Genomic DNA, 21002 nt, shown 5'->3' on the forward strand with positions numbered 1-21002 from the left:
ATGCACTTGCCAGTGGGCGCAGACACAGGACACGTGTGGGAGAAGTGACCGAGGAATGCTGTCACTTTGTGAAAGCACCTTGTGAGAGTCAAGGTGGGAGAGCCTCACTGCGAGGTGGGGGGGGGGGGGCGGCAATCCCAGGTCCCAGGAGAGAGGCTGTGTGTGTGTTGGGGGGTGGTTAAGGGAGAGAAGGTCATGGACACTCATGTGTGCTTGCAGCCGGGAGCAGGTCATCCATCTTGTCGTACTCTGAGCACAGTAGGCATCTAAAGAAAGGGCTACCTTGTGACACGGGGGAACTTCAGGAGGCCCAGATGGCCGACTGAATACGTGTGGGGGGCAGGGTGAAAATACAAGACTAGCAGACAAGGGGCAGAAGTGGGCGATCCACAACCACGGAGCCAGACGGGACAGGGCTCCAGGGCTCAAGGACACAAACCGCTGAGCCTAGGAGATGAGTGGACATCTTTCTAAACCCGGGGTCCCAGCTGACTCACCATGGGTGCCGTGAAAGGCAGGAGAGCTGGCAAAGAGGAGAAGAGGGTCAGTGACTGCAGCCGCGGAGGCAGGCGGAGACCCGAGGCCGGGAAGGGGCGCCACCCACCCGAGCACCTCCTCTCCGGCGCCCTGAAGGCACAGAGGCCCAAGGACAGTCTTCGCTAAATCTTTCATTTTTTCCTAATAATAACTACGTGCATATGGCGAGCATTTCAATCAGCACAGCACGGAAACACCTAGCTGGGCGCCCCCCAACCCCGGCCTTCCCAGTCCCCTCACTCAGGGCAAGCGCTGAATTTAGTACATCTGTGATACGGTCATTTATAATAAGAAATCCGGATTTGCTCTTCGTCCCTGTTCCGAGCACAGACACCCTAAGGCCCTCGGGATTTCCTCAATGAGAATAGCGGTGAAGGAGAAATGAGGGTCCTTTTTACTCCTAAGGAGCCCCTGTCCGGCTCACCCGAGTTTAGGTTAATACCGTGACTCCGAAAAGCCCCCACGGAGCGGCTGGTTGCCCGGGGAACCAGCTGGCGGGGAGAGGGGTTGGACCTTTCGGCCCCACCCCCTACCTCCACTTCCGGGGAGGGGAAAGGGCCCGGAGGCGGGGCTAGTCACAAGGGCCCACGGTTTAGTCAAGCATAGTGATGAAGTCTGCGGTTTACAGTTTGAGTCGCTGAGGCCACGCGGGTGCTGGCAGAGAGGCCTGGAAGCTCTCCTCCCCAGCGTACCTTGCCTGGAGCATCTCTTCCGGCTGTTCCCGAGCTGTATCCTTTAATGATAAACTGCTAATCTAGTAAGGAAAGGGTCTTCCTGAGCTCTGTGAGCCATTCTAGCAATTTCAAACCGCGGAGGGGGATGTGGAAACCTCAAATTTATAGCACGTGGGTCAGAAGCACAGGTGAGAACCTGGTCTTTCAATTGACCTCCAAAGTGGGGGTGGTCTCGTGCGCCTGAGCCCTTAACCTGGGGGGTCTGTCGCCGTCTCCAGGTCGACAGTGTCAGAACTGACTTAAAACTGTAGGACAGGGGCACCTGGGTGGCTCAGTACGTTGAGAGACTAAGTCTTGATTTTGGCTCAAGTCATGATCTCACAGTTTGTGAGTTTGAACCTCATGTCAGGCTCTGCACTGACAGCTCGGACAACCTACTCAAATTATAATAAACACAAGAGACAAGTCATAACAAGGCCCCACTGCTTGGGATTCTCTCCCTCTGCCCTTCCCCTGCTCGTTCTCTCTCTCAAAAATACACATTAAAAACACACACACAAAACTGTAGGTCCCCCAGCTGGTGTCACAAACTGAAGGGTGTGGGAAAAGCCCATACATCTAGTGTCAGAAGCGAAGCATTAAAAGGGACCAGAATGTTCCTTCACTAGATGGAAACTCCCACATTCTCTCTCATGCTCTCACACATATGCATTCGAACAGGATGCCTATACACTATTTTATATTTTGCCTTTTTTCCCCCTTAATACTAGTTCCTTGAGATCCACTCTTCCACATTAGCACATAGGATTTACCTCATTCATTTTAATGAATCATTTAACTATAGTCTGAATTCTTGGATATGTAGGGTGTTTCCAGTTTTTTGGTTATAACAGAGAGAATTTATAGTTAAAAGGGCCCTGTATGATCATGGGTTTTATTCCCCTCATTGTAGTTATGAGAGAAAGGATAGATACTACACGGAATCCAAAACGCTTATGAGTTCCCAGTTCTAGACCCATCATCGATGAAATGATCAGCTTTGTTTCTTAGCAGATGACAGAACAAAGCAGGTTTTAGACCCTGGCCTGTGCCTGCACCCCCAACCTTCCAGATCTTTCCACAGCACTGGATGTAGCTCTGGGCCCCGAACCTGCTCTTCTCCACTATCAAACCCTAGACCATTCAAACATCCTTTTAAAGCTGTGGTTTCCAGAAATCCTGAGGAAATCCTTCTAGGAAAGAAAAAAATAAGGCAGACAGAGTTTTCTTAACCGTCTCAAACCACGTTTTCTTAGCCCTTGTGAAAACTTGAATCTGCTCACCTGCGGGTCGAAAAGGAACGGGGATCAGTCTGCTACTGTCAGGGTGCACTGTTGACTTCACAAGAGCAAACAAAAGGGTCAGTCTGAGGCGTGGCTTTGTTACTGTAGCAGGCTAAAAGTTAGCAGGGGGCTGAAACTTACAAGACTTCTCTTCCAAGCATCCTGTACCTAAAAAGAGAAAAACAAAAGCAATAGCTTTTAAAGGTGAATTGGCAGCAAAAAAGAAAAAGAAATCTTCTCTCCAGTCTCATTTCTGATGCCACCTTTACTCTGCCTTTCAGGGAGTGAAGGTCAAAACTGTTCAATGCCACATGGACAGAGTAAGTCAAAAGAAACGAATCAGGGGCACCTGGGTGGCTCAGTCGATTAAGCATCCGACTTCGGCTCAGGTCATGATCTCGTGGTTTGTGAGTTAGAGCCCCGCGTCAGGCTCTGTGCTGACAGCTCGGAGCCTGGAGCCTGCTTCAGATTCTGTGTCTCCCTCTCTCTATTCCTCCCCCCTCTCACTCTATCTCTCTCTCAAAAATAAATAAACATTAAAAAATAAATAAATTTTGAAAAAACAAAATAAATGAATCAAACAACCAAACGAACTAACAATAAGCAACGCGATGATCCACAGAAAGCAAGCAGCCAGAACATTAAAAAGTCCTAAATCTCAGACCTTGGAGAGGACTCAAGGCCAACACCTTATCCTTCAGGTGAGTCCCTGAATCTAGACTGCCCCGGCCCAGAGAAGAGCAGGCAAGGTGACACACCATGCCATTAGCCAAGGCGCCTGCAGCTGAGCCAGGCTGTGAGCCCAGAGGCCCCATCAAGTTCATAAAAAACAAAACAAAACAAAAAAAACCCGGCCCCCCCAAACTAAAGATGTGAGCTTTTCACAGGCTGCCTCACAGGACTGATGTCTGTGGGCTCTGGAAAGCTCCATCCACTGCAAGGTAGATAACAAATGCTTGGTTTAAGTCTTTGGGCAGGAGTGTAATCCTGACCTGGACCACTGCCTCTGCTGTGAAAAAGATTCCGACTTCAGAAGCCAGCCTGAATTCTGGAGTTTGCCATGGGGCTCCAGGGATCAGCCACAAAGAATCTCCATTGATATCAGAGCATAAAAGGAACCCTCTGCTTTTTTCTCCTTAATACTAGTTCCTTCTGCTAGTAATCTGGTTTATGAGAATGAATCCTAACAACATTTTAAAAAAATGAATCCAGTTTTAAAAAGTGGATCCCCTGGGCAGTATTTCCTATGACAAGATTCCACCTGATTTCAGACCACGCAAGCAGAATCTCTTCAAGGCAACCACATCCAACCTTGAACCAGGCACGGTAGACGTACCCTTCGGTCCTCCAAGTCACGTAAGGACGCAGCTTCATTTCTTAACAATAGTTGCCTTGAATTTTCTATTTTTTCCTATAATCAGAGAGAGAAAAAAATCAAGCAATGATCTCAGCATTGGTTAGATTTATCTAACAATAGACAGGCTCCTTCACATCTGATTTCAGTGCAACACACTGACCAGGTTCTCTGCTCCCTTAGAGTTTCCATGAGGATAGTCTTATGTGTCACTCACATCCAGAGCTCCCAGCTTCCCAGACCGCTGCCACCTCCCCCCGCAATTCTCTGATGTCAGCTGTCTCCGTGAGTGCCACCACCACCTGCCTGGCTTTGAGAGTTAGAAACCTGGAGATCCCTTTTCTCTCTCACCCCAACATCTGATCCATTCAGGCTTACTTCCTCTCTTCATTTCTTCTTAATTTGAGAAAAAAAAGAATTAAATACAGAAAATACAAAAAATGAGTCCATCCTCCAAATCCCCTTCCCCAGAATTAACAACTGTAAACTTTCGGTTATATTTGTTTCCAATTTTTCTTGTTTTTTTTCCCCCAAGAAGCCATCACCCGCAGACTCCTGTCTCCCTAATCTATCAGAGAGGACCACTATTGTGAGTTCAAGGTATTTACTTCCAGTCCACTGTTTTATACTTGTGTGAGTATGAATACATGTATCCATAAACAAAGATGTAGTATCGGTTCTTTATATTGTAATCTGCATAAATGTTGTACTTTATGCATCTTGCTTTCCCCACTTAACATTGCAGATGTTTTCCGTTTAACATCATATACATTGTGTTTCCACATAATATCGATAACTAGATCACCACTTTCAACTTTTAATTAGCATTCTACTGTATGAATAGACCACATTATATTTCTCTGTCTCCCTACTGATGAGCAATCAGGTTGGTTTTCTCTATTATAAACAAGGCTGTGGGGCGCCTGGGTGGCTCAGTTGGTTAAGGGTTCGACTTCGGATCAGGTTATGATCTCATGAACCTCGTGTCAGGCTCTGGGCTAACAGCTCAGAACCTGGAGCCTGCTTTGGATTCAGTGTCTCCCTCTCTCTCTGCCCCTCCTCCCTCACACTCTGTCTCCCTCTCTCCCTCCAAAATAAAGAGACATTAAAAAGATTGAAATAGGGGCGCCTGGGTAGCTCAGTTGGTTGAGCATCCAACTTTGCCTCAGGTCATGATCTAACGGTTCGTTGAGTTCGAGCCCCACGTCGGGCCCCACGTCGGGCTCTGTGCTGACCACTAGCTCAGAGCCTAGAGCCTGCTTCTGATTCTGTGTTTCTTTCTTTATCTGCCCCTCTCCTGTTCACACTCTGTCTCTCAAAAATAAATAAATGTAGGGGGAGCCTGGGTGGCTCAGTCGGTTGAGTGGCTGACATTGGCTCAGGTCACGATCTCATGGTTTGCGGGTTCGAGTCCTGTGTCAGGCTCTGTGCTGACAGCTCAGAGCCTGGAGCCTGTTTCAGATTCTGTGTCTCCCTCTCTCTCTGATTCTCCCCTGCTCATGCTCTCTCTCTCTCTCTCTCTCTCAGAAATAAATAAAAACATTTTTTTAAAATTTAAAAGATAAATAAATGTAAAAAATAAAAATAGTAAAAATAAATAATCAAGACTGCATAGGACATCTTGAGCACAAGGATGGGAGTGGCCCTGAGGGTTATTGCTGGTGACAGGACATCTCCTCCTCTTCAGCCCTCAGCCACACGTGGTTTAGACCCTGGTCTCTCACTCGGGACAGCTGAGCCATTCCCTGAACAGCTCACCTCACCTGCAGTTTGGTCCCTCTGATCCCTCGCTACATGGTGACCAAAGAGACCTCTGAAACACAAGCCTCGCCACCTCACCCTGCAGGCTAAATGCAAACCCCTATCATCTGAATGGCACACAGGCCCTTCAGGAACTACCTGGTTCCCGCATTAAAAAGTTGCAGCACTGACCAGACTACCTGCTCCCTGCCCTGGGCTTTGCTTACAGCCCCTTCTATCTGACTTTTCCTATCTGCCTCCTCCCTTAGAACCCTAGGTCAAGGTCTGTGACCACCTCTGCCAGTCTGTCCTCCATGACCAGGGATAACTGTTTTGATCCCTTTTGAACTGCCAGCACCTGGCCCAGAGCTTGGATTTACCTGTCAGCGTTTGCTTACCCCCCTTCCAGTCTAACAAGCTCGTTCTGAAGGAATAAACACATGATAATATACATGGATTCTGTTTCCATTGCTTTCAAAAGACACAGTCTTCCCATTTCAGCATAAGGTGTGAAATGTGTTATCTCGGAAAACAAGGAAATACTCACAATGGAAACGACCAAATTTGTAGGATCCAGTAATTCTGTCCACTGAACAAATCTCCGAATAAAAGACTGGGAGAGGAGCATCAGAGAGGTTAACGGTGGCAGAAAAAAAAAGATATATGATAATCATAACGGTGAACATAATTTTCGAGACCCTAACAGGGCCTCTAACTGCAATTCCTGCAACATCCCCATTTTCCAGGTGAGGTAAAGCTGATGATTGTGCTCAGGAAAACCCGGCCGCCGCGGGGCGGGGGGGCGGGGGGGTCGCCTGGGTGGCTTAGTCGGTTAAGCATCGGGCTTCAGCTCAGGTCATGATCTCATAGTTCGTGGGTTTGAGCCCAACGTAGGGCTCTATGCTGACAGCTCAGAGCCTGGAGCCTGCTTCAGATTCTGTGTCTCCCTCTCTCTCTCTGCCCCTCCTCACCTCAAGCTCTGTCTCTCTCTGCCTCAAAAAGAAAAAAAAAGAAAACCTGGCCAGGACCAAACCCAGCCCCAAGATCAAATTACCCTTGAGGGTTAAAAGCTCAGACTCTGGGGTCAAATGGGCCAAATGTGTGTTCGCATCACACAAATGACCTCGAGTCCACTACCTAGAAAGTTCTCAGCTTTTTCTTTACTCTCTCATTGTTCTAAGACTTGAGTCATAAAGAACCTGTCACCCCAGCCAGGCCTCAGTGAAGGCAGCTCAGTTCACACGTGGACAGAGGAAGCATGGTTGGCTTCCAGCACAACTTACTCCCCCCCCCCCAAGTTTGCAATGGTTTTGGCTTCCAGTCCTGGCTCTGCCCAGAATGCTCCAGTTCCCTGTCCTTCAACTTCCCCACTTAAGAAAACCAGGCTAGGCCCTCCTTTAGGTAAGACTGAAGGAGAGCACTAGAATGGTACTGTCCAGTTAGCCCCATGTGGCTATGGAGCCCTTGAAATGCGTCCAGGCCAAACTGAGAATGCTGTGTGTGTAAAATATATACCAGATTTAAAGACGTTAAAAAAAAAGATGTATCTCAATAATTTTTACGTTGATTCCGTGTTGAAATTGGTAATATTATATATTTGTTGGGCTAAATATAGTACACTGTTAAAATGAATTTCTGTTGTTCCTTTTTACCCTTTTGAATGTGGCTACTAGGAAATTTTTAATGACCTGTATGGCTCCCATCATATTTCTATTGGGCAGCGCTACCCAGTCACCGAGTGGAGGCGGGACCCGTGCTACTCCCTGTCCACGGCTGCCCACGGCCCTTGTGTCCCTTGTGTCATCGGAGTGGCTGAGCCTAGGGAGGTTAGGAGGCTGGGGGCTCCTGGGAGAACCTGTGCCTCTCCAAGCTGATGCTCACCAACAGCTTAGGAAGCAGAGGGCAGACTCCTGCGAGGCGGGACCTGAGTCCTCGGGGCGATGCGTAGGGTGACCTTGTGGCGACCCTCGCTAGCCAGGCCTGGGGTAGCTGACAGGCGGTAGCAGCCCTGGCTGTCTGCCTCCCGCAAGCTTGGGTTCCCCCTTCGTCCCCTCCCAGGGTCTGAGGTTGGAAGGTGGGTGGTGCGACCACGTGGCCTGCCCAAGGTCACCCGGGCCAGCCGGCGACTCCAGCCAGCGACTTCACGCGGCCCAGGGCCTCCCCGCCCCCAGTCGCGCCGGGCCCGGGCCGTACTTGGCGTTCGGTGATCCAGAAGCGCACGTTGGGCTCCATGCTCCCAGAGAGCCGTCCGGCCCCCACGTTTCCTCCTCCTCCAGCGCCTCTTCCGGGAACCTATACTGTGGAGGGAGAGGCCGCCGCCACCCGGCCATGCGCGGAGGAGGAGCCAGGCGGCGTGCCCCGCCCCAGGCGCGCGCGCGTCCCTTGTTCCCGCATCCGGCTTCTTGGCTTGCCGCTGCTCTGTGTCGCCGCGCCGGCGGCCAGAGCCCGGTGCGCTCGGTGTTCCCGCTGCCGGGTCCCCTAACTCCCGCTGCTCGCTGTCACCACGCGCCACCGTCCCAGACTCCACGCCTCCACCCCACCCCGGGGCCCCGTGAGCCTTCGGTCCCCGTGCACCTGCCCATCCTCCCACAGACCAAGTCTTCCCAACCGTATCCTCCCTTTAGGGTAGGTAGCTGGACCGCTTCCAAGTTGGAGGGGTCACCTATGAAAATCCTCCCATCACAGTACCTACTGAGAGGAACCTGAATCTTACCCGGATGACAGGTGCGCCAACCTTTTGGACATTGCTGTGGAAAATCTTCAACTGCCTTTAAAGTCCAGTATACAGGGTGTTGGGGATAGTCAGGATCAGCTACTTAATTTTCATGGTGAAATTTGAAAATGTGGCATGCCCATTTAGAAAAGATTGAGAGTTTCAAAAAGTCAACATCCTGAGCAATAGATCAGGCCCAGGGCCCTTCTAAGTGCGGGTCCCTGACCCTGCCGGTGAAAGGGGCACCGTGAACGGTATCATCCCCTAAGTTTATCTCCAGCGCTGGGGCAGATCCAATCCTTCCTTTGAATACCAGACCAGTAGGGTCTGGTTGTAGGGAAGAAATGCACCTGCCTTCCTCCTGCTGCTGCCTCCCCTAGGGCCCTGGCACTGCGCTGGGGGGCCGTGGGGGGTCCCTGTGTTTGTTGAATGAGTGTTCCTGGATGTTTAGGTAGTTCAGGGGTCTTCAGGGGTCTTGGTTGGTACCCACTTTAAGGTTTTGTTGTGGATCAAATGGGACAAAACATGTAAAAGCCCTAATAGGACACTGGGTCCATTGGACTCAGCTGTTTGGGTCTTTAACAGCCAGCTGGCCTCTTCTGTCCCTTGCCTTGTCTTGCCTTCCCCTCCAGGGGCATGAGAGCTTAAGGTTTTCTGCAGGCTGATGTGAATTTGTGGCTCCTTTTGCTCAGCTCACCTGGCTCACTTTTCAATAACCTCACGAGTTCATCTTGTTTTCCAGAAAGTTCACCCCCATGCCCATGGCCGTGTAAGGTCCCCTCGACAGGGCTCCCTTGTGCCCCAGAACGCACCCACTGCGTGTTGTGCCTTAGTATTCGGCACACCTGTATTCTTCTGTTAGCTCTCAGCTTCTCTTCTCTGGACCCTTACAGTCTAGTCTTAACAAAGGAGCCAGAGTGATCCTCCTAGAACGACTTGATGTGAATCTTCTCAGTCAAAACCTTAGAAGAGACCTTCAAAATTCTAAACCTTCTAAATTCTTAGAAGAGAATGTAAAGTCCTTAGTTTGTCCATACGGCACCCTGGGCTCCCATGGCCATTCTCCTCCTTCACCGCTGCAGTCTCATGGCCCCTTCGATTCTTTATCCACTCCACACCTGCTCTTGCCTCAGGCCCTTTGCACTTGTCAAACCCTTTGCCTAGCACCTTCTTATCCCCCTAACTCCCTTATTTTCTACAGGTTTTATCTCACTTTAAAACCCTGATAGGACAATTACTGCCTTCGTTTTACAGATGAGAAAACAGACCTGGACATTGATGTTAAGGCCTTCCGGCCTTCCTGACGACCCCATCTAGAACATCTGAATTCTCTGCTCCAGCCCCTGCTCCACTTTATTTCCCTTTCAAACATTCTATGTATTTTTATTGTATTTATTGGGTTTCCCTCTCTGAAATGTAACTGCATGAAGGAAGGGTTTTTTGATCACCCTTGTGTCTCCAAAACAGCACCCAGGATTTACTGAAATAATGAATGGATGCTTCCATATCTCTCTTGCCCTAACTTGGGTTCCTTGCGTACAGAGCCAGCATCTTATTCATATTTGGGGGCCCTGAGCTAAACACTCCAAAAATGTTTGCTGATCTAATCAGGGGGAAACCTAGAGCCTCACAACATAAGCGAAACCAACAATTAATGGTGTTAAACATGAAAATATTTTAAAATATATTTATTATGCACTTTACATTGAGCACTTCAGAAAAGGATTACAATGATTTCAAATGCAATTCCTGGATTCAATAAATACCCTTTATAATTATGCCCAATCAATATCTAGAATATTTGTGGACACTATGTCAGGTAACAAATAAGTAAAATAACTGATTTAAGCCCAGGGATGAGAAACATGCATGATCACTTAAGTCGTTTGTCACAGTGTTTTTTTAAAAACATGATTCAGATTTGTTTAAGTACATATACATCCACTAGAAGAGTTAAAGCAGTCTGCTGATATGAACACCTTCAAACTATGATCTTTGTTAGCCAAAAAGAAAATCCAGTTTAGTACAAAGAAACTCAAGAGTGAAATTTCAGGACCTTGATCAGAAGCTTTTGGAGCTTGTCAGACTTCTCTGCTGCACATCAAGGTTCAAGTAAGGCTGAGAAGAGTGTTTGCTCTTCCCATTGAAGACAGAATCCTAGGAATCCATGAACTAGCAAAGTCTATAAACTAGCTAGCCCCCAAGAGGTTACCAATAAAGGATGCCCTGTGTGTGAGTACATTTAGAAGCCTTAGCCAATGTTACCAAAAGAAAACATTGAGTATTACTTATGAATACAAACATAATTGTTTTTGTCTTTTATAAATCATCATCTTTGAAATGCTAATAGGTGAGTTCCTACTGTGATTCTTTTCTGATGGCAGGAGCTGCAGGTACACAGGGGATGGAGATCTACTGATTTACCTTCTCAAAGTATTCTCTGGAAGCAGTTGGATGTGGCTTGATCTGAAAGTACGAAAACATTTAATCAGGTAACTGGCTTTAAGATAAGTCTCAAAAGTGAGTTGAAAGTTCTGTTTTTAACCCAAATTTCTTTAACTGTTTAAAATGCGGTCTGTTTCCTTTAAAATGCATGGATGAAGGCAGCATTAACCGCCTGCCCCATCCCTGATCCCACCCCAGCCCCCACCCCTCGGGAGCCTCAGCCATTTGCACACTTGCACACCCTGTGCCAAGGGTGGGCTTCTTAGTGGGCATTCCAGGCCAGCAACTCTTGAGGCGGTGAGGACCTGGGACCCCTAGGCTGAGGTCTCACTGCTTCTGGAAAAGGAACCTACTGTAGGAGAATCCGGGGTCCAGTTTGCTGGGCAGACTTCTCCATGGGTTTCCACAAACTGGAACGCCTTCACCAAGCGGAGGGTTTCTTCCACGCTGCGGCCCACGGGGAGGTCATTGACGCTCAAATGCTTGATGATGCCATTGGGGTCAATTATGAAGAGACCTCTGCATCGGAATTGATCCTCATTAGTACTTCAGCAGAATGTGCTAGAGAGAGCTAGAAAGTCTAACTTCTGCCCGCTTCTGTCTTTAATTGTCATCCATGAAGCATGTATTAAATTCAATCATATGCTTAAGTGTGGTGTTTAAATTTTTATATAAAAAGCACTCATCTCTTATTGATGAGATGCCTTAACAAAGGTACGACTGGACCAGGACAACATGGAAAGCAGGTAGTCACATTTACAAATGTGACGGGACTGTCACACAGAGTCAAAAAGTCCCAGAGAGCAAAGACTTCTTTCACTTATTTGTGACACGGGAGCTGTTCTTTGAGCTGCTGTATCAAACCTTGGCAAGAAACCACAGGCAAAAGGGAAAAGACAGAGATGTATTTCATCTACGTTCAGTAAATACTTATGAAATGAGTGAATTCTTGGGTAAATGGTGGAAAATCCCAGGGGAAATCTTTGCAGAAAGAATTGACTGGCCTTAAGTCTCGGCAGGGCAGAAATCTAAAGGAAAAACCAAAGTCCTTGTTCATCTTCTGTATAAGTGTACATATGCAGATATATATAAACCACAGGTTTTAATAGTCCGTCTTAGGGTGTGGCATTCCAAGTGTTAAACATGCAGGGAAAAAGCAAATAAGAGAAAAAAGCAAGGTAAAATGGTGCTTTTTCCTCCCCGGGCCCAGCTCTTGGGGGTCTAGGCTATGAGGCTTTAAGGGCTCCTGCCTGCTCCAAGAGGAGGAGCCAAGCCAGAGTCCATGGTGTAGATGCAGAGTGAGGGCGAAGCAGGGCCCACAGACTCCAGAAAGAAAGCTTCATCTTAAAAACCAGACTCGGTTACCCTCCCGTCAGTCCTAATGGTGAACCCAGCAGGGAAGTGACAGCACAGCGAAGGGGATCCTGGGAGGAAAAAGCCAGCGCCTTTTCCTCCTCCCTCTCACAAGCTTGCCAACTTTGCCAAACCCGGGCTTTAGTTTATTAAAGAAAGAGACTCTGTCTGGAGTATAAAAAAGGCCCACGCTCCAAGGTGGAAACTACAATTCCAGGCATAACCCAAAAGGAAAGCGGCCAGAGAAGAGGGAGGTGACAAGACAGAGCAGGGGAGCAGGTTCAAACCAGCGCTAGCGAAACTGCAAGGTGCATCCCCGTGGGGTCCTCATCTCTTCCTGGAGGTAAAGCTCTGCCCAACACCCCCTTCACTCAGTGGCTATTGAGATGCCATTCTAAGGCCTAAGTCCTTACCCCCCATCAAGAAGGCTGCGTTTGAATACAGGACTGTTAGACTGAAAGCTTCTACACTCAAAGGAATAAAGCTCTAACCGCTGAGTGACTGAGGACAGAAATGACATTCTGGGACAGGGGTCTTCACAGCTGCCAGAACCTGTGCTGCCAACTCTGGCTGCCTCCGGTTATTTAGTCCTTCCCAACCGGGGAGGTATGTTTTCAGTTCAGTGATAGGGAAAGTGGGACTCAGAGAGGTGACATTAACTTGCCTGAAGTCCTACAGCCGTGAAAAGTGGCCGAGTTTTGAAACAAAATTCAAACGCTGGTCTGACTCCGGGGCGTGAACCTGACCTCACCCGCACCAGCTTCCTGACTCCTACGTGTGGCTGGTCTCCCCTTCCCGAACACACCAGCAGTGCACCCCCCATGAGAGCAGCTGCCAGGGTTTAGGGCGAGTGTGGCGGGGGACCACTCTGAAGGCCTCTGCCAACCCTGGCAGCGGGCACTCATGGGCGCTCACTGAAGGCTAAGGTGAATGAAGGCTTTCTGGTCTTCAGAATGCTTTACCGAGGTCTCTACAAATTCCCCAAGAAGTGAGATGATGCTAAACATGAAAAACAAGTTCAAGTTCATAAGGAACAGACTCTTACCTGAGAGCAAGACCAGGCCCTTCTAGCAGCACGCCGTAGTCTCGGGAAATCTGTTTAGTCAAATCTGACAAGAGTGCGATGTTCATGTGGCCCAAACCGCCGTTCTAATAAAAATGCAAACATGACTGGATGTGACACTGTCTCACTGTTCCCAACCAGGTAACGTGATGTCTGGGGCCAACGAGAATGACAGCAGGGATCGGCAACTGAGCACCGACAGCAGGCCGGGGGCTGCTCTAAGCTCTGTTAACTCACTGCCTCCTCCCAACCATCCTGGAGGTCCCACGGTCATCACCTTTTTACAGGAGAGGGAACTGGAGGCACACAAGGATTAGGGAGCTTGTTCCAAGTCACAGCTAGAAAGGGATGGAGGCACGACTGATACCCAGCTAATACTGTAAACCCTTCTTTTCCTAATTCTTGAAGTATTCTCTTACTTGAAGATTAATTTCTGTAGCATAAAAATGGAAGAGTAATAAAAAGACTTTTTGAATAATTTGGTATTGAGTGTCCGGGAACATAGCTAGAAATTTTGATTCTCCCAAGCAAGTTTTTAGGCAGGAACAATGATCATGCAAAAGGGTGAAATTACTAACCACTGTCCCACAAGCCAGGCAGGGTATGGGGATGTGCACGGTACTGGCCAGAGAGGAGCAGCCAAGCCCGGCCGGCCCCGCCCTGGCCCCGCCTTGAATGTTCTCCGTTACTGTTTGTCCCCTGGAAAACACGTGTGGCGGGCAGGCAACCCAGGCAATACGGAGGCAGATGTGGACAGAGTTTAGCAAAATTTGCAAGTAACTGAGGACCCACAAATGCCCATGGTAGACTAATCATGCTCTAACAACTCCTAGGCTGGTCTTCCATGGGGTCTCTTCAGTTTTCAGGATCCTAACAGCAAAGGTCGGATGGCGCAGCTCTGTACCTTCCTCGGTGTGTTTATCCAGGCGAGATGGGTGAAGTGGGAGTCCACCGACACAGCCACAACTTCACAGTTCACATCGTGAAACTCATTGGCTTTGTCGCTAAAAGCAACAATTTCTGTAGGACACACAAAGGTGCTAGGAAAAAAGGGCAGAGATTCCCATCAGAGAATTTAAAAACAAGGATGTAAAATTTATTTTTTTAATTAATTTTTTAATGTTTTTTATTTATTTTTGGGAGACAGAGACAGCATGAGCAGGGGAGGGTCAGAGAGAGAGGGAAGCACAGAATCCGAAGCAGGCTCCAGGCTCTGAGCTAGCCGTCAGCACAAAGCGCGATGCAGGGCTCGAACCCATGAACCATGAGATCATGACCTGAGTCGAGGCCGGACGCTTAACTGACTGCGCCACCCAGGCGCCCCAAGGATATAAAATTTAAATGATAGGTAGTCTAAAGACTAGTTCAACTTGCTTAAAGGTGAAAATGGCAAAAATGGTTAACCCCCTTCAATGGACTCCCCTTTCTACTTAAGAATCATTATCAAAAGGGATGCCTGGGTGGCTCAGTCAGTTAAGCGGCTGACTTTGGTTCAGGGAGTATCATGAGTTCGAGCCCCACATCGGGCTCTCTGTTGCTGGCACAGAGTCCGCTTCGGACCCTCTGCTGCCCTGTCTGCCCCTTATCGCTTGCATGCATGTGTATTCTCTCTCTCAAACAAACAAACATTAGGGGCGCCTGGGTGGCTCAGGTGGTTAAGCGTTCGGCTTCGGCTCAGGTCATGATCTCACGGTTCATGGGTTCGAGCCCCGCATCGGGCTCTGTGCTGACAGCTAGCTCAGAGCCTGGAGCCTGTTTTGGATTCTGTGTCTCCCTCTCTCTCTCTGACCCTCCCCTGCTCGCGCTGTCTCTGTCTCTCAAAAATAAATAAAAAACATAAAATTCAAACAAATAAACATTTAAAAAAAAGAATCACATCGAAGAATGAGGGTGGGCAGGGGAAAAGAGGCATATTCTAAGAATAAAGAAAAGATTACATAACTTTATGAGAAAACTCATTTTATTATTATCTTTACTTTTCTCATTTTCCTCCAGGCTATGAAAGCTTCCTTCTACACGGCCTGGCTTATAGAAACGGACTGCTCCGAGTACACGAAACGGCCCTATCAAAACCCTTCCCCACTAACAAGAACGCCGCCTCGTCCTTACGTGTATCAGATCAGCTGCAGCCGCAAGCTGTGCTCAGCAAGGTCGCCAGTGATAAACGGCCCGAAGAACCCTTCCCTTGACCAGAAGAGCAACCAGAGATAGGAAATGTCAGGGGGAAGCGGGGACCTTGGCATGCTCTCAGAACGACATTAAGGCATCACCGAATTTACACTTACAAGTCCAAAGGATAGAAGAAAAGCACCAAATATTTCCCCTTAAAGTCATCAAGGCTTAGGTCCTTGAACTCTCCGTTGACAACGGCGGTGCCCTTAAAATAGGGCGCGTGCTGGGTGACGGCAGGAGCGTGGTAAGAGGAACCTGAAGGAAGCCCACACGTACAGCTCGTCATCTGCTAAATCACGCACCTGTTTGACTTTATTCACATCTCTCACGGTAATTAATCAGTAGTATAAATTAAAAGGTTCAGTTCAACGGTACATCTTAGGTAATACCTCCCCACCTTCTGCAGTCTAGATTATACACAAATTCAATTCAAAGTACTATGCAACTAAAAAGATTAAAGGGGCGCCTGGGTGGCTCAGTCGGCTAAGCCTCCGACTTCGGCTCAGGTCAGATCTCACGTTCCTGGGTTCGAGCCCCACGTCAGGCTCTGTGCTGACAGCTAGCTCAGAGCCTGGAGCCTGCTTCTGGTTCTGTGTCTCCTTCTCTCTCTGCCCCTCCCCCTCTCATGTTCTGTCTCTCTCTGTACCAAAAATAAATAAAACATTTAAAAAAAAAAAAAAGATTAAAAAGATGATGCCAGAAGATGGTAGGGACAACAATAAGACAGAATTGAGGAAGACAGGAGCCTAGGCACGGATTCAAAATGTGGTTTGGATTTTGCCAAAGCCACGTGGGACAGGGCAAGTGTGGGGAAGAGCCGGGGGCACAGTCTGATTAGAACAGAGAGAACAGGGGTGCCTGGGTGGCTCAGTCAGTTAAGCGTCCAACTTCAGCTCAGGTCATGATCTTGTGGTTAGTGGGTTGGAGCCCTGAGTTGGGCTCTGTGTGGACAGCTCAGAGCCTAGAGCCTGCTTTGGATTCTGTCTCCCTCTCTCTGCCCCTCCCCCATTTGCTTGCTCTCTCTCTCTCTCTCTCTCTCTCTCTCAAAAATAAAAAAACATTAAACAAAAAACAAAAAAAAAAAGAATAGAGAGAGCAGGCGGGTGTGGAAGGAAGGGTGAGAGACAAAGCAAGAACGGCTGAAGGCCAGGCTGTGACGGCCCTGAAATATCAGGATAGAGTTTGCTCTTAAAAAGGAAGAGAGAGTCCTCACTGGGGGTTTACACGCAGGAGATGGAAGATGGGTCAGCTGTTCTTGGGAGGGTCAGCCTGGCAGGGGAGGGTAAGGGGAGCAGGGGGAAGGGAGGCTGACAGTAGGAGGGAGTTTCAGTTATCTAAGTGAGTGGTATGGACAGGAGGGGTGTGTCTGAGGGGTTAGGAAGGCAGGAAAGCGTGCAAGAGATGTGTCAGAACTAGAGAGGACTTGCTTCCTGTGGCAACTTGGGGCAAAGCGTCAAAATATCGGGGCTCCATTAACAGTGGGAGCCACTGGAGTGGGTTTGGGACAGGGGACAAGGACAGTTTTATATGCGGGACATCAAATTACTAAAAATTTTTTCTAAAGCTCCAGGGGCAGTAAAATTAGCAAAGGCTCTGCCGAAGAACATCTCTCGAACTATTAAATGTTGCGCATGCTTCGTAAAAGGCGGGACACATTTAAAGATTATTTCCAAATACCACTCATTATCTGAGGCTCATCTTAGCAAAGCCCACATTCTAGAAAACGGGAACATAAATCTCAAGAAGTAGCGATGTTTCATTCAGGTCCTGGAGGAGTCCATGCTCTAATGTGGCCAACTGGGACCAGCACAGGGGTCTGGATCCAAAAGCCTCGGTTCCGAGTGGCGTTGGCCATTTCCAGTTACCTCCCATCCCCTTAGACACGGTAAGGCCCAGAGGTATCTGAGTCCCAACCCCCATGTTCCTCAACAGAGGATTGAAACCTCTGATGACCAAAATGGTAATGTGACACATGGGCCGTCTGCCTCAGTAATTCTCAATCTTGACTGGACATTAGAATCACTTGGTGAATTTTTAAAATATACTGATAAGGGGATTAAAAGGTAGGAATTTCCAGTTACAAACAGACAGACGGGGGTGGGGTGCAATGCCTGGCTCAGTGAATATAGTTAATAATCCATAAATACTTTGTTGACAGAGGGTAGCTAGATTTATCATGGTGATCGCCACCTAATGTATATAAATCTTGAATCACTACGTTGTACACCTGAAACTAATAATATTATTAGATCAACTACATTTCCATTAAAAAAAAAAAGATGTCCCAGTCTCACACCTCAGAGATTGACTTAATTTGTCTGTAGTGGGAGCGGGGCAGTGGTAGGTTTTCAGAAGCTCCCCCACGTGAGCCTAATGCATAGGCAGGGTTCAGAGCCCCCGTCCTGAGATGCGGACTCCTGTCTTCATTCCTGGGTCAAACCAAGGCATTTACACTTACTGGTGCTAAAAGCGAATTTTGCTTGAGCAGAACCAGACCACGATACGTTTGGCAAGCATGTTCTTCGGGAAGCAGCTGGTGGAAGGGCTGCAGAGGCAGAGATGCCCCAAGGAATAGCACTCACATGTCGAGCAACCTAGAAAGAGAAACACTTTCTATTAGGATGTAGCCCCAGAATGGTAGCTGAAGGCTGGCCCCGCTGAAAGGGCATCAGCCCATTGGTGGGTTCAGTTCTCCTTTTTCCTGTGAACCAGATACCAAACCCAAAACTCTAAGAGCACAGATTGAATCTCTGAGTCCCTTTTTTTAAAATTTCAAGGCAGAGTGAGAGTGAGCAGGGGAGGGGTAGAGAGAGAGAATCTCAAGCAGGCTCCAGACTGTCAGTGCAGAGCCTGATGTGGGGCTGTAACTCACGAACTGTGAGATCACAACCTGAGCTGAAACCAAGAGTTGGATGTTTAATGGACTGAGCCACCCAGGCGCCCCTGAATCTCGACGTTCTTAACATTCCCTTCTGCTTCCTTCTCCTTCAAGAATGGGGAGATGTTGGTAAAAGGGTACAAAGTTGCAGTTATGTAGCATGAATAAGTCTAGAGATCTAATGTAGGGGTATAATGACTATATTTAATAATAGTATATTGAGCACTGGGAATTTGCTAAGAGAGTAGATTTCAGGCACACTCATCACACACAAAAAAGGGAATTATGTGAAGGGATATGTTAGCTTGACTCTCGTAATCATTTCATTATGTATATCAAATCATCATGTTGTACATCTTAAATAGATACAACTTTTACTTTAAAAGTATATAAATAATTTGTTTAAAACCCTGCAAGGCAGAGGGGAATTATATGACCATAAAGGCTCCAGGGCGCCTGGGTGGCTCCGTTGGTTAAGCGGCTGACCTCAGCTAAGGTCATGATCTCACACCTTGTGGGTTCAAGCCTCTGACAGCTCAGAGCCTGGAGCCTGCTTCTGATTCTGTTGTCTCCCTCTCTGACCCTCCCCCGCTCACACTCTGTGTCTCTCTCTCAAAAATAAATAAATATAAAAAAATTTAAAAAGACCATAAAGATTCCATGCTCTTAAGAACAACATAGAGCATTCTTGGCCATCCCCTGTATATTTACACCCTTTACCAACACGATCTGCTACGCGAGTTCTGCCATGTCAAGGTTTTCCCAGAAAAGACAAGGCCTCACAGATAAGCAAACAAGCAAAGTTCAGCCTAGCGAAAAGTGTGTACAGGGCCGAAGGGAATTGTGTGCTCAACTACAGAGTCTAGCATGACTCAGGAACAAGAAAGAAAGCGTTGAACCCCACCAGGAAAAAGCGGAGGGTGAGTACCAAGATGCTTGGCCTGGAAAGCCTGGGGATAGACTTGGGTTGGGAGGAAGAAGTGCCTTTTGCACTTTAGCACTTGGAACTTTACCACTCTCGTTTCCATCCTGCAGTTAGTAGATGCTCACAGCAACTCCCTGATGCAGGCATCACTCTCTATCTTAAGGTAAGGGCAGTAAACTGAGGTTCTGAAAGTCAGTCCAAGGTCATAGAGTAGGCTACAGAACAGGAAACAATGCCCAGGTCGCTTGCCTCCAGGACTAGGTGTTCAGGTGGAAAGAGGCTGGGGGACCCGCGACTCCAGAGGGAGAAGGGATTAGAAGGGACAGGTAGGAGGAGGCGAAGGGAAGGGGGGTTCTGCGCAGGCGTATTCGCTCCAGCAGAGGCCTCTGAGGTCCGTTACCCGCTGGTGTCTCCAAGAAGGCCGAAAGGCCCCCGGACCAGGGAGCCGGATCCTGCCTGGGAAGTACGTTCTCGGTGCCACTGCAGTGCCTCCGCGCCTGTCCCCTGTCTACAGCCACTCACCGAAGCCCGGAGAAACCTTCCCACTGCGGCCGCCATCTCCAGTGCGCGCGGGACTCGCGGAGCCGCCTGGGAAGCAGAGGAGGCGGGGCCAGGCGGCGGGGCTGGGCCTCGGCGGAGGGGCGGGGCCTGGGCCGGAGCTGGGGCTAAAAGAAGTCCTCCCGACTTTTGCTTCCTCCCGTTGGCTTACCTGTTGGGCGCCTCCGCCCTAGCTCTGAGTAGCAGAGTGCTTGGGAAAGCAACACTTTGTCTCTAGTTGTGGCCCAAATCTAAAAAGGACTAATCCAGGTGGGAAACTAGATATTTAGTTCCATGTTTGCTACTGATTTTTATTATTAACCTGTGTGGATGACTGTTTCTACCGGTTCTGCAAAAGGTCCTTCTTCCTGTTTAGACATCAGGTAGAGCCTTCTGACTTCTGCATGAAATGAAATAATTTCAATGCAATTTTCTTTTTTTTAATTTTTTTTTAACATGTATTTATTTTTGAAAGACAGAGACAGTGTGATCAGGGGAGGAGCAGAGAGAAGGAGACACAGAAACCGAAGGCGGCTCCAGGCTCTGAGTCGGCACAGAGCCTGATGCGGGGCTCGAACTCACCAACCGTGAGATCATGACCTGAGCCGAAGTCGGACGCTTAATCAACTGAGCCATCTAGGCGCCCATCAATGCAATTTTTGTCCATTAATAAGATGAGCGGGTCAGATACATCAAGTTTTTGGTGTTCTGAAGACCTTCGTGATGGTATATGGACTTCCATTTTGGCCTCTCTTCCCCAAATTAGAATTAGAACAAATTTAAAATTTGTCTTCTGTTGATTAGTAAAGACAACTGCTCAGTGGTGAGCATAGTACTTTGAAGCAAGCCCATCAAATGCCGATAAAAATCACACAGAGGCTTTCTGGTAAATGCAGACTCTAAGTGAGTATTTTCCAGAGTCATTCCACTACCAACTTAGTTTCTTGAAACTGCATATCATCTGCATATCGTTTACTATTTTCTTTAAGTTGACTCACTTTTGAAAAACGTAAGTGAATTTATTATTATTATTATTCTAAAGTAGGCTTCACATCAAGCTCAGAGCCCAACATGGGGCTTGAACTCATGACAGTGTGATCAGGACCTGAGCTGAGGTCAAGCGTCAGATGCTTAACCAGCTGAGCCACCCAGGTACCCCTTAAATGAATTTATTTGAAAGTAAATGTTAAACAACTGAAGTGAGAAAATTTGATCACTTGCTATAAGTAGAAAGTAATTAAAATAAATACATTAAAATAAAATGTTACTAAGTATCAAGTAGATACAGT

At 48.0% G+C, this 21002-nt stretch overlaps 2 protein-coding genes and 2 long non-coding RNA genes across 6 annotated transcripts in view; 2 read left to right on the top strand and 2 right to left on the bottom strand.

Annotated features, from left to right (window-relative positions):
- Positions 1–7974, bottom strand: part of SFXN4 (sideroflexin 4) — a 22482-nt gene extending 14508 nt beyond the window's left edge. The window contains exons 1-8 of the mRNA XM_029932674.1: positions 7821–7974; positions 6175–6240; positions 3870–3944; positions 2675–2701; positions 2534–2588; positions 494–523; positions 398–416; positions 27–64 (exon numbers count right to left, since the gene is read on the bottom strand). Coding sequence (XP_029788534.1) covers positions 27–64; positions 398–416; positions 494–523; positions 2534–2588; positions 2675–2701; positions 3870–3944; positions 6175–6240; positions 7821–7859 — 349 coding nt within the window. The 5' untranslated portion in view covers positions 7860–7974. The remainder of the gene's footprint in view (positions 1–26; positions 65–397; positions 417–493; positions 524–2533; positions 2589–2674; positions 2702–3869; positions 3945–6174; positions 6241–7820) is intronic.
- LOC115285935 lies at positions 1092–6078 on the top strand. Of its 3 annotated transcripts, XR_003905758.1 has the most exons (8): positions 1092–1265; positions 2507–2610; positions 2815–2853; positions 3156–3234; positions 3805–3889; positions 4071–4172; positions 4423–4487; positions 5575–6078. It is a non-coding gene; the product is annotated as an uncharacterized LOC115285935 (long non-coding RNA). The 3 variants fall into 3 exon arrangements; XR_003905757.1 differs by lacking the exon at positions 2507–2610; XR_003905759.1 differs by lacking the exons at positions 2507–2610; positions 4071–4172.
- A 2038-nt stretch (positions 7975–10012) lies between the features above and the next one.
- On the bottom strand, positions 10013–19777 carry PRDX3 (peroxiredoxin 3). The gene is made up of 7 exons (XM_029932675.1): positions 19699–19777; positions 17832–17967; positions 15487–15628; positions 14106–14241; positions 13184–13287; positions 11139–11304; positions 10013–10806 (listed from the first exon to the last, which is right to left on the bottom strand). The coding sequence occupies exons 1-7, from the start codon at positions 19732–19734 to the stop codon at positions 10753–10755; spliced, it is 774 nt and encodes a 257-aa protein (XP_029788535.1). The 5' UTR covers positions 19735–19777; the 3' UTR covers positions 10013–10752.
- Positions 10713–13679, top strand: LOC115285938. The gene is made up of 2 exons (XR_003905760.1): positions 10713–10832; positions 13343–13679. It is a non-coding gene; the product is annotated as an uncharacterized LOC115285938 (long non-coding RNA).
- Positions 19778–21002: the final 1225 nt, after the last annotated feature.

This window comes from Suricata suricatta, chromosome 2 (genome assembly GCF_006229205.1).
Source record: "Suricata suricatta isolate VVHF042 chromosome 2, meerkat_22Aug2017_6uvM2_HiC, whole genome shotgun sequence".
In the NCBI taxonomy this organism is placed as follows: domain Eukaryota; kingdom Metazoa; phylum Chordata; class Mammalia; order Carnivora; family Herpestidae; genus Suricata; species Suricata suricatta.